At 44.4% G+C, this 13,454-nt stretch overlaps 1 protein-coding gene across 4 annotated transcripts in view; it reads right to left on the bottom strand.

The window, feature by feature from the left end:
* Positions 1–13,454, bottom strand: part of LOC135396682 (lactosylceramide 4-alpha-galactosyltransferase-like) — an 88,894-nt gene that overhangs the window by 27,739 nt on the left and 47,701 nt on the right. For all 4 annotated transcript variants that reach the window (XM_064627780.1, XM_064627778.1, XM_064627783.1 and 1 more), the window contains 2 exons: positions 10,234–10,364; positions 9,887–9,970 (listed from right to left, as the gene is read on the bottom strand). In XM_064627780.1, the coding sequence (XP_064483850.1) occupies positions 9,887–9,970; positions 10,234–10,312 (163 nt within the window). In that variant the 5' untranslated portion in view covers positions 10,313–10,364. The remainder of the gene's footprint in view (positions 1–9,886; positions 9,971–10,233; positions 10,365–13,454) is intronic.

The raw sequence follows: 13,454 nt of genomic DNA, 5'->3' as shown, positions 1-13,454 counted from the left end.
GGAAGAAAAGCGAGGCGTTTGAGGAGGCGTTTCTCTCACAGACCGAAACCGCATGTCACATTTATCCCATTCTATTATTAACGTTCCTATCATCGTTTCCCAAAAAGTGGTCTAAATAAAGGGTATAATGCACAGGTAAGTAATGGGTTGATTCGAAGAGGTTTTAGAAGAGTTTTACGTAACGCAAAATGATACCTTGACACGTGACATTAAACACTGATTCACACACACACAAATACAAAATACCCCAAAGCAAAGAACAGCCGTCTATTAGCGTTACGCACCCCTGGAACCACAATATTCCTGAGGCAATAGTTGGCGCCAATCAGTTCTCAACTAATGCCATTATTTTATCCGTACTAAACCGTATTTTTTGATGACAGGAGAGATGTAGTCAACAAAAATTGCTTTCTTAATCGTGAGTGGATGCAGCGTTTAGCTTTGGTCATGATTCGCAACGGAGGACATCTTTTCATTGGGAGTACTAGCCGCAGAAATACAAATGAATAACGAAAGGAAGGTTAGGTAGCAAGCGAACTGGTTGTGACGATCCATGACTTGAAAACCCGAGACAATGTAGAGGACGATAACAGACAACGCAACACGGTCTCAAACTCAGCTGTCAGGTTTCTTCTACCATATTCCTCCATAAATGATGAGCCTCGCTCCAAGTGCTTGCGTCTGTTACAAACGGACAAAAGTGCTAGTTTTGTGGTCCTTCATGTAAATACTTTCGAAACTAAGAAACAGGAAGCTATCAGTAAACTTTTGACACCCTTTTCGGAAAACTGTTGGCTTTTTGAAGGAGCGAATATGCTCGGTTCTCATGATAGCGGCCTTCAGTTGCTATGCCAATCGATACAAGCTGCACCGTTTGATACTCTTTCTGCCAAATTTCTTATCAAAGATCACAATGATGAAAGAAGGAGGTCACTGAAGTGTTCCGGCCTCAGAACATCAATTGCCATCATGTTCAAAAGATCACAAGCCTGAGATGCCACTAAAAATCGTTTTCAACCAAGGCCGTACTTGGCAGAAACTGGTGTCTGCTTACATTCAACAATCATTGTCCACTCCCCATTGGAAAAATGTCTAATGATTCATCAGAATTTTTTTTATGGGTGATGGTCCCATCAAGACCCCTTGGTGGGTCCTGATCGAACTATATTGCTCCTTCAGGGCGTCCCGATGGAGTCCCCATCAGGACATCTTGATGGGCTCTTGATGGCCGTGAAGTGCAGATTTATATTAAAAGCTTTTTCCTTGTCTTTCAGAATTCGTCGTCAGCCGCATCAGAAGCACAGGTGCGTCTGCGCGCGAAATCGAAGCAAGGATGAAGCCTTTTCACCGGGTGCTGAGCGAGAAGCTGTGGTGTGCCCTGCGTAAGAATAAAACTTGCGGAGTGTGAGCAGTGCGTTTTGAAAATTCAGCTGATGATCCTCTAGTGGTGTTATAGTGGCGATAGGCGATTATAATAGCTATAATCGTGTTCACCTAGAGAACTGATGAAACACGACGAAGAAGGTTACAGTGCATGACGTGAGATGGCGCTTCTCTGCCGCTGTTCACAAACCCAACCAACCCAAAATGGCGAACCTTATTTTCGTTGGTTCTTGAGGATGTATACGACTATAATGGGACTTGTGGACCAACTAGACCTGATGGTCTACTGAACCTGATGGTCTACTGGACATGATGGCCTGCTGAACCTGATGGCCTACTGGACCTGATGGCCTACTGGACCTGATGGACCTCGTGGGTCCCATAAGACGTCAGGACCATTAGCCTGATGGTCCTTCAGAACTTTTTTCCAATAGGGAAGCGATTCTGATTTACTCTGCATTTCGTGGTCTACAGACGGGACGGGCTGACTGTATTTCCTTCCGTCGGAGGACTTATTTGCCTAAGAATATGTTTCACGCAAGAAGTTGTGTTTTATGAGGTATTCAATGTTGAGCACGTCGTAAATCTGAACTGTTAGCATTAACAACAACCATGCCTACAGAAACTCAACTGCGGCATATTCTGTAAGAGTATTCTGCACATCGTATTTATTTCTGATAACTGTTGTTTAACACATTTATTGTTCAACCAGGTCTCCAATACTATGCACTACACACAAACTAACGACACCAGCTCTCCTGCTTCATTGCCACCTTATACCATTGTGTTACATAAGCTTGAAGCCACCAGTTGAGGTTCCTGGAAAGGAGCAAAAAGCCCCAGTAGGCACGTAACATGCCCTATATTTTGCAATTAAAAACGAGAAGTAATTGGTACTTCTTCAAATAAACTGCTTTTTGGTCTTCTTTGTAAAAGAACTGTTTAATTTGCCACATGGACAGAGAGTTCTCAGCTGTGCAGGCTCCACCGAGGACGTGGACCCACTTGTATATGTGTCCAGGATGAGGGCACCAGGCTCAAACAGCTAAAATGTCGGCTCAAATAGTACGATACATAAGACCTAATAACTGAACATCTACATATACACATTATATGCTACACATGCATAATTTTTATGCATATGCAAACACAGGATGTATTCTATTTTACACTGTCACACAGCCCATTTTACAACTGTATTGGCACCAAAGTTACCAGCAAATAAGGGCTGAAGTAGCTGCACAGGCTTTACAGGATGCCCAGAGCAAGTTGAACTGGTTGAACACAGCAGTACAACACTGGTATGGTAATGATTGGTAAGGTTATTTTGGGTAATGTAAAACAAAGTGTAGAGTTGTAGCAGGAACAAAATCTCATGAGGACATAATGCACCAAACTTCTTTTTCTTTAGTTTCTCAGGTTTCTTTATTTTAAAGGTGAACTGCAGAGCACTTGCTGGAGTTGTTCTGGCATGTTACTCTGGTGAAAGACTTCAGCTGCCGTACACATGGGTCGCCCTGGTTTCAGAGAAGAAAATGAATAACACAGTATGCAACTCCAGTTCCGGTGAGTGTAAATGGATGTAATCCGCTGAGTAATGATTATAAGATAAGGAACAAGAGTCTGCAGCTCTTAAAAGCATCCTAGCTTATTTAGGTGTAAACAAGAAAATGTCCCCCTCAATGTTATATTTGTGCATGATGAAGCAAACTGAAATATATAAAAAAAAAAACTTGTGAACAATATACAGAGCCCGAATGGTAGGCAAGACAATGCTGCAAAGAGGAATCTGGAAGGAGGCTGCACAACATTTATCTGCTCTGAATAGTGGGTTGCAGTGATCACGCTGTCTCACCTCAGGGGTTTTAGGCTCCGCTGAGGAAGTTACCTGTAAACATGAAAGCAGATGAGTGAAGAGAAAAGAATGGATACATATGTTCAATATATTACATAAATATTCTGCTAAGGTATGGTTTCTAAGATCATGCTAAACGAAGTCTGTTTTTATCAACAGTGCACCACCTGAGGTTAGTGACTAGATTCGGTAACTTCTATTTTGTCTTTTTTTACTCTCTCTCTCTCCCTCTTGTGTGCCGTAAGCGGCCGCAAGGTTCCAAGTCACGCAGACGAGAATTAACCCATTTACGCAATCCTGAAATCTGTGATAGCATTTGGACCACACGGACTGAGATATCTTGGTTAGCCCCAATAACGAAAAGTACTCACACTTTTGCGGTGGATGTTTTAGGTGGATGTTCTTTCCCCGGTGTGGACATGTACTGTGATGGTGCAACATCTTTATTCAAACTTGAGCTCGTTATCCAGTACGTTGAAGAAATTCAGCGTAATCGCAATCATGCAAATGTTCGCTACAAACACGAGCAGTCGATGCACCGCACCGTCTTTCCATTCCGGCGGTCCGATTCCTTCGTGACATCAAAAGCTGTCCGTCTCGTCACTGGGAAGCATATGACATTGGATGTCCGGCGAATATTGACGTGAATTAGAGCAACCAACCATCCAACATCGTCTCGGCATGCTCCTGGCGGGCACACGACGTGTTACGATGACGTGTCGCGGACCTGGCCGTGGTCCCGTCAAGTTGCTCGCTGTATTTCCGCACGGCAGCTCGCCACGGCGCGGCGCCAGTTGTACTCCCCTCGCCGATTCGTTTAAATTCGCTCCCGAGAATACTCGTGGCGTGAGGAAGGTAAAACTTTTGGTTCTAGACTCAGAAAATTGTTTTCTTTCTGATGAAAACGAGAAAAAAATCATTTCACACTCCCTTTAAACCTAGCCCTGTTTTCTGCCTTCGCATTCTCACTTGCACAGTGGAGCGTAGAGCGCTCTCTCTGTCTCCCACTCAAGTCACGCGGCATGTCGTGGCAACGTGATGCACTGGCATTTCCGCGCTGGCCATTTCCACGCCGACAACGCGATACGGGGGAATGTGGAGGAAAACAATCACACAGCTACCCCAACGTCATGGCGAACGGAGCCTCTTTATTGGGCAATATTGGCAAGCGCTGTCTTCCTTCTATTCTTAGTAGTGCGAGGAGGAAAATAGGGGTGTTTCACCTGCGCTGTAGAGCCATAGCTCGGCATTTCGGGCCTGGAAGCTCACGATCACAATCATCTGATAAGGCGTGAGTTCGGGCCTTGCTATACGAGCTCAGGGTACTCACCGGATAGCATCGCACTTGTAAACAGAGCAGGTGTAATGTCATCTGATGAGTGCGCTAATATGCGGCATGATCGAGCTCACCGATACGCCACGTCGATCTTCACGTGGGTTTGTAGCAGGGCTCGAACGTGCGCCTTATAAGATGAGTGTGATCGTCAGTTTTTGAAGGCCCGGAATGCTGAGCTACTCGTATGTGTAGAACAAGGCGTTGTATGCCCTTGGTCTCTGGTGACACTTAAAGAAGGCCATGAAGAGATCCTCAAGACGTATGTAACCATCTTTAGTCCACTCTTGGATTCGAATACATTCACTATGCGCAGTATGAACCATAGTTAGGATGACGAAGATATAACTAAAATACAACGGCCAAAAATGCGACTGCTGCGAACTCCCTGGCGCGACTGTGAAACTAGATGTGACGTCAGAAGCAGGTGGCCTTCCCGCTTGGCAGTCTGTCTTGGCAGAGCCAACACAGGCAGCTTGGCAGTTCTTTGTCCCATTCAGAGGACTAGAGAGATGAGAGATAACTGCGGCTGTCGAAGAAAGCCTGCCCAAAGAGCTCGCTGAATCATCACTATCGGGTAGTTTCATTTATAATCGAATGATGCCTGCCGATCACATTTTTTATTTCTCTCGAAAAAAATATATGTTATCCCACCCACAAAGAGATGCAAAAGGTGCCTGACCGCAGGTCTCTGCGATATTTTCTTCTCCGTCCACGGCGCTTCGAAGCGGGATGACGCCGAAATAAATCATGTAAAAATAAAACGTTCAAAAATAAATATCTTAAATATCAAATTTGCAAAATAAACTCTTCAATATAAATCATGAGAAAATCCACGCTGTCGAAATAAACTCCGAAAAATAAACTTTGAAGAATAAACGCTTCGAAATAAATCTTTTAACATCCATCGTCCCTGATTGGTGGACAGCCGACGACTCTACGTCCGCCGCGGAAAATAGTACCCTCCTCGCGCTTGGGGCTAGCCAGGGCTATAACTGTGAACGAGGATTTCGTTACACCGGAAGTAGGTTGTCTGTCTGCATGTGATCCGTGACAAGTTTTGCCAACTTAGTAGGGGGGCGGGGGGCTGATATCATTCGGAATGACGGATGCCCGGGAGCGTATTATTCGGTGAAGTTCTGTTTTAGCAGTGCAAGTAACGCGCGACATCGGTGTAATACAGTCTAATATAGAGCCGACTATCAGGACAGTTTGGCCATTCTTTGGTATGTTTTCTGATTTTGCGTTTCTCTTTTTCGTGTGCGTGCGCGCTTTCTTGGCCTTTCTTTTACCAGTGCGAATGACCGTCGCCGCGCAATCCGTCCACAGCACTCAGCTGGCTCAAGGTTCAAGAGCATACCTGGGTAAATTACTTCTAAAATGTAATTAAATTACATTACTCCAGTTAGAATTTAATTAAATTACATTACTCATTACTGCAATTGAAACGCACTAAAATTACATTACAATTACTACAAAAAGTAATGACATTACAAAGTCATTACTTTACCTTTATTGGCATACATGTTGCCGAGTTTGTGGAAGGCAAAGGGACCAAGTTGACGAAACTTGCCTTCCCCGAAATTCGAGGAGAAAAATGTATGCTTACAATGTATCAACAGTTAGGTTGTACTCTTCTATTTGTCTCTTCTACATGTCATGCTAGTGTGCCACGTATGACGTATCGTTCCACAATGTAGAGACAAAGGAGACACAATGTATCACGACAACAGGAAGATTGTCAGGAGGATGGGGCCCGCAAACAATGATTCTCGAGGGCTACAAACCGTTGACCTAACAACGTTTGTTTGTGAGTGCCCTGCCTAAGGCGACTGGCTCGTAGAAGGGAATTGACATTCCACGTGCCGATTGAGTGCGTCACCGTTCATAGTGCCGTTGGAATTCTTTTCATTTGCCAGTCCCCCAAGTCTCTTTCTGCCAAGTGCCAACACAGAACACACACTCGATTCTTTTGTAAAAAATGATGAGTAATGTCATTAAGATTACAACCCAAATGTAATTAAATTACATTACAAATAACCTAATGTCAAAAGTAATGCGTTACATTACAAATTACCAGAAAAAGTAATTCATTACAGTAATGCTATTACTACCCAGGTATGATCAAGTGTGCGTGTCGTGTATTCGTACGCGCACCGTCGTCATCAGTTTTAAGCTGGATATTTCGAAATCCTAAGTTGTTATGTAATTGATAGCAATACAAACATGAGTAAGAAACATCATAATAGCATGTTTCGCCGAAAAGAACATCGTGTCGCCCATACGGCTATCACTACTATGATACGGAGCATTACCTTCCTAAGCCTAACCATGATTTATTTTAACAGCGTTTATTTTGAGGACGTGTATTTTTAAACGTTTTATTTCAGAAAATGGCTTTCGAAGGGTAGAATTTTAAGCGTGGATTTTTTAATGTTTTATTTTAAAAGATTTATTTCGGCGTACAGCCTTCGAAGCAACAGGCGTGATTTCGCGGCTTAAATTTTTTCCAACTTTGTGACCTTGTATCTCTTGAACGAGATGTCCCATTTGAACGAATTTTGTTTTTGTTTTTTTGCTGAGAGAGTGGATGGTGCACGTTCCACCGTAGGCTATTAAATTTATATGGTCAAAAGAAAAGTATACGAAAAAAAACCCCGAAAACACAACAGAGAACCGTTTTACCGCACGTTTGGAAGGTCATGGCCGCGGCGCTGGATCTCCGACTGTGATGTTCTTTGCATGAGCAGAAAGATCATTCTTTGCTCTTTCGTTTGGCGTCAAACACATTGCTTTATCTTCAGCCATTATCCTGTAACAACGCCGTGAACGCGGAAGAGTGTAGGAAAATTCTCATTTTCGCGGCAGTTTTTACCCAAAAAGGACATCTTGAAATTTTCCAATATTTCGCACTAACATAGCTGAGACATAGTTCTTTCACGATATGCAATAAAATGTTTGCTTATTTTGGTCCCAGAGGGCGCGCAATTTTTTTTTCGCACCCCTATTGGGCAGCGCTCGCAGGGGTCAGACAGACGTACAAAGAGTGGACTTCTACCCCACCCCCTGATTTTTTATTTTTTTTTTGCTTTCGGTGAGGGTGCCGTCATGCCGAAGGCCAATTATAGTAATATGCACAGATCTCTGTGATGTCCGCGGACAAGAAAAAGTTCGTTGCTTAGGCTTTCCCACCCTCGGAGGCAGTCCATGTTCACGACACCGACGAAATATGTGTGAACTGCTACAACACGTTTCGACTGCAGGTTGCTGAGGCAGGGCCTTCAGGTGAACAAGATCCTCCGGCTTCAAGCCCTGATGACGCTGACTTCACTGACGTACCCCACCGAAATTGTGTAGACTGTGAACAGGAGCATATCAGAGTAAGATATTGGTGTGAGCCCACTGAGGCACCCGTAGTAGACAAAGTAGAAGAAACAGAAGTAGAAGAAACCAGCAAATAACAAAACAAAATTACAAGAGAATAGACGTCTCGCGTTTCGGTTCGGCAAAGACGCAGTATTTACAAATGTCATGTTCCCATGTCCGATTTCCTTCAAGCACGTAACCTTGAAGGGATTAACCGGGTGGGAAAGCCTAAGCAACGAACTTTTGCTTGTCTGCGGACGTCACAGTGATCTGTGCATATTACTACAGTCGGCCTTCGGCATGACGGCACCCTCACCGAAAGCAAAAAAAAAAAAGGAAAAAACAATCAGGGGGTGGGGTGGAAGTCCACTCTTTGTACGTCTGTCTGACCCCTGCGAGCGCTGCCCAATAGGGGTTTGAAAAAAAATTTGCGCGCCCTCTGGGACCAAAATAAGCAAACATTTTATTGCATATCGTGAAAGAGCTATGTCTCAGCTATGTTTGTACGAAATATTGGAAATTTTCAAGATGTCCTTTTTGGGTAAAAACTGCCGCGAAAATGAGAATTTTCCCCTACCCTTCCGTGTTCACGGCATTGTTACGAGATAATGGCTGAAGATAAAGCAATGTGTTTGACGACAAACGAAAGAGCAAAGAATGATCATTCTGCTCATGGGAAGAACATCACAGTCGGAGATTCCGCGCCGCGACCATGACCTTCCAAACGCGCGGTAAAACGGTTCTCTGTTGCGTATTTGGGATTTTTTTTTGTATACTTTTCTCTTGACCATATAAATTTAATAGCCCACGGTGGAACGTGAACCACCCACTCTCTCAGCAAAAAAAAAATCGTTCAAATGGGACATCTCGTTCAAGAGATACAAGGTCACAAATTTGGAAAAAATTTAAGCCACGAAATCGCGCCGGTTGCTTCGAAGCGCCGTGGACGGAGAAGAAAATATCGCAGAGACCTGCGGTCAGGCACCTTTTGCATCTCTTTGTGGGTGGGATAACATATATTTTTTTTCGAGAGAAATAAAAAATGTGACCGGCGGGCATCATTCGATTATAAATGAAACTACCCTATCTTGTTATTTTGGTTTCGTCCCACCAAGGTTGTGCAAGGTTCGCTCGTTCATGATATCCAAGGTCGTGCTGGAGACTGGGAGGTGATGGGTTTGAATCCTGCCACCGGCTGTGCTGTCTGAGGTTTTCCCTAGGTTTTCAGGCAGACATTTCAGACGAACGTCGGTACAGCTAACCTGAGGTGGGCCCAGGACGCACGCTTACGGTCAGTCTCCTCCACTCCTTCCTGGTGTCAAGTGTCCAAGTCTGTACGCAGCACACGACAACAGTTGCTTCACGGCGTAACACAGAATTACTAAAAGCTTCGTCACTGAGTATCATTTCCCATACGGCAACCACAATGACATATTCCGATCTGGATGCAGTTAAAATAAAACTATGCATCGCATGACACACACATAACATATGGTTATTCATAATGACGTCCTTCTTTCTTATGATAATTTGCAGACGAGGCGCGTGCGTTTTTTCGCGCACACCACTCGTTTGCAAGGAAGAAAGAAGAATGAACGTATCGTTCTGTATATCTGGATTGTCTCGCAATGTATTTTGTGTGAAGTTCCCTTAGAAGTCGGCCCAGGACGCACATTCCCCCAGGGCGTCAGTCATGACGTTGCCCATCTCTGTGAGGCCGACAGCGGCGACCCCTTTCACCACCACCACCACCACCACCACTTTTGTATTCACGGCATAGTTGGAATCGGGGAGAATCACCATACATATGTATTGACATGTAATGAAAATTAGAGACGAAATTAGCCATGCGTGCTATAGTTTAAGCTTTCTCTAATCCGGGAAAACCGCCGCCAGCCGAGCGGTTTCGATAAGCATGGTGAAGTTTCAACCAAAGGTAAAACACTCACTTGATTCTGCGGCCCGATTGATTTCGTGAAGATGGTTGAACAGCAGATTTGAGTTCCAGAAAGTTACGTAGGTCAACACCACCACTGCGGATAGATTAAGTCAAAGTGAATTGCGGAAGTTATATAGATCTGACCAGGAGAGAAATGTGGCAGTGCTTCTAACAGAGAAGGGAAATACAAGCGAACTGGTGCAGGTCCGATGATAAAGTCCTTGACACTGGCGCTGGAAAGCCGGAACGTTCGCTTACTTCGTGTTTTATCTTTTGCTTGTGTCCCCAGGAAATGCTACTAACACCGGACCACTACGAATCGAAACGCTTATGTCGTTACAAGCTGTTGGAACTCACGAATTAATATTCCGCAGAACAGAGCCGGTTTAGGTCCCTTGCGGAATCCATGCAAGGTTTTTGGTGTATTCTCTGGCATCGTGTTAGTTCAGAATCCTCACGCCGTGATTCATCCGATGAATTTTTGGAAACTGAAAAAAAAAAAAAAAAAGAAAAGAGTCGGTATGAATTGTTAGAACTGACAACAATACGACTACTCAAGGTCAAAGTTGACCGGAGAGCTTCTGGTTGAGAACGCATGTGATGTTCACAGCTTCTCCGACAAAAACACGCTACAACTCATGAGGCAAAGAAAAACTATTGCAGAAGAAGGAGGAAGGGAGTTGCCTCAGGACAGAAGCCGCCGATATTTCGAACAGAGACTGTTCTTCTTGGCACCGTCCTCATCATTGGCATGGTATTTAAAGGGTTAGGTGTGACGTGTTTAAAGGTTCATGCGAATTGTGGGTCAACAGCCCGGAGGGAATAAGCTTCCGTACGGGCTTCTACGGCCGGAGTGAATGGCTGCTTTGTTAGAGTGTGGAGGGGATTATGTGAACGTAGTGATCTAGGCTACAGACCGGTTACAGAAAAATGGAAGGTTCACGAACACGTGGACGAAACGGGACAACAGGCAAGAATTGGCAAGCATAGCGAAAGATAAGGAGGTTAGTGGTTACGTGGGGAAAATTCCAGAACGAGCAATTTTTTTTTTATTATGTAATACAAAGTTGTGGCATGCAATAAAGAAAGTAGAAAGCAGTGGCCATGCAGAACATAACAGATGATAATGGAGGTAGAAGGGAATAGCATATTTTATTTGTGAAGTGTTTCTAGGGTGCCTTGTGATTTGTTGATACCAGACGGACGAAGAGCGTTGAACTTGTATATGAGATAAGACTCCCTATCACGTCTGTCACGTGTGGATCTAAACCCAGTTTCTGGAATATATAGTTTAATGTTGTCAAAATTGTGACCAGGAACGTTAACGTGTTCGGCGACTGCTTTGGGGAGTTTGTCGGACGTGTCGGTTCTGTGTCCGGTAAGGCGGTTGTTCATTTGTTGGCCGGTTTCACCAATGTATTGCATAGAGCAGTCGCCGCATTCAATGCAGTATATGACATGGGAGCTTGTGCATGTGAATGCGTGGTTAACGGGGTGGGTGTAATTGCTCGCAGTGCTTTTGATGGAGTTAGCGTGTTGAACGTGCTTGCATGTTTTGCAGCGCGGGAGGTTGCAGGGTCGTGTTCCCGTGTACGGGGTACTCGTTTTGCTGATTTTGGCGTTGACCAAGGAGTCTGCCAGGTTTTTTGGGCGTCGGTATGTCACCTGTATGGGATTTGTGAATATATTGCTAAGTCGGTCACTGCTTTGGAGGAGGGGCTCGTGCTTCTGTAGAATGGCTTTGATGTTTGGAAGTGCGTTGGAATATCTTGTGATGAAGCTTATTTGGCACGCGTCAGGATTTTTGCGGCTTTCCAGAACCTCGTCTCGATCTAGTGTGAGTAGGGTTGCCACCTTTCGTAGTGAAAAATACTGGCTGAGGGAGAGGAGGCTGAATAGAGGGAAAGGGGAAAGGTTCGCGGGAAAGGGAAAGTGGATGAGGATGGATGAGCACAGAGAGAGAGAGAGAAAGAGCGGACGTGCTCGCTCAAGATTATACGAAAAAACATAAGTTCCTGTGTGTGGCTGGATCATTGATGTTAGAAATTGCTATAAACAGGCACGAACGGTACACTGGATCGTATTGGAGCAACCGGATTGGACTGTCATTTACTTTGAAAAACGCATCGATGCACGCAAACCCTTCTTTGCAGGAGGAGATACCTGGCTCGACACAACCACCAATAGCATTTCACAACCACTGATCTTGTCCCCTCCTAACACAAGACTTAATGAATAGTAATAATATTAATAATACTAATGAATAACTAAGAAAACGGCTGGTGGTTGCGGACTTGGGTCTGTGCTCCAGATTTGTTGAAGCGAAAACCTCGCAAAAGCACCTGTGAAATGTCTTGAGCCACAAATACCGGCAAAAGGCTGCCGGTATCACCTGCTTACCGGCAATCGGCAGAGCGAGCAAATAACCGGCCGTGCCGGTATAATACCGGCCTGGTGGCAACCCTAAGTGTGAGTGCCTTGCGATGGAATTCGGTTAGGAGGGAGTCTGGATAGTCCCTTTGGGCAAGTGTACTGCAGAGTTCGTCAAGCTTCTCAGCGTAATCTGTGTCGTTTGAACAAATTCTGAACAAATTGTGCAGAAGAAGATACACAGGACACCTAGTACAGAGTGTATCAGGATCGTCAGGTCTCTTTATGAAGATCATTGTTCTATCGTGATCATGTTTACCGCCGTATTTAGTCCTTGTTCCGACACTTTTACTCCTTGCACCACTGCCACCGCATTTTAATCCGTGTGTCGAATGTAATCCACGTATCACCGTTTTCAATCCTCGTACCAAGTTCTAACTTCTCTAATATTTTCTGGATTCCCGTTATGAGTTTAGAAACAATAATCAAGAGCAGTTATCTTGGAAATTCACTAAATTACTACACGAGATCTGAAGTCAGACATCCTGTCGGATGATTAAATTATAGTGATATTTAGATACATTTTTAAGAGACAGTTGTGGACGATCACATGATCAATCCACGGAAGTCCCCATTAAAGTGTCCACCGGTTTCCTAGAAATGAGTGAATGGGGCCCATGAGGAACGATTCATTGATAACGATGCACTTTTGCCAGCTGAATGGCAGCAGCACCTGAATGGAATGGTGACTAACTAAGCGAACAATAGACGACCGACCGATGCACCGGTTTCTGCGAAGGATAGACATTTGGTCAGAGGAGAGACCACCCGACGGAACGGTGTGCGCCAGTGAAAACGTGCTTTACATGAAATGCCACAAGCACGTGACAAAATCGCCTGTGACCACATTTCTTTTTTCTTTCTTTTTTTTTCTTTTTTGTCTTTGCCCTTTTCGCCCTGTCTCCTGGGAGATCACGAAGATGGTCCCTATATATATATAGATATTTTAATATCGGAAGTTACAAAAAGACCACCACTTTGGAACGTTAAAGTTGTTCAATATATATAAGAACATCAACGTTTAAATAGAGTCACGTTCTCAGTGTTACCGACTACAATATAGCAGGTCGTGGATTAAATAACAGAACCTGCGTCGAAAACAAGCCTCGAGGTCTTCCAACACACGGCGATGAGAGATCCGGAGAGAA

The sequence above is a fragment of the Ornithodoros turicata genome, chromosome 6 (genome assembly GCF_037126465.1).
Source record: "Ornithodoros turicata isolate Travis chromosome 6, ASM3712646v1, whole genome shotgun sequence".
Classification (NCBI taxonomy): domain Eukaryota; kingdom Metazoa; phylum Arthropoda; class Arachnida; order Ixodida; family Argasidae; genus Ornithodoros; species Ornithodoros turicata.
The sequence above is the reverse complement of the archived record's forward strand: the minus strand, read 5'-3'. Positions and strand labels throughout refer to the sequence as shown.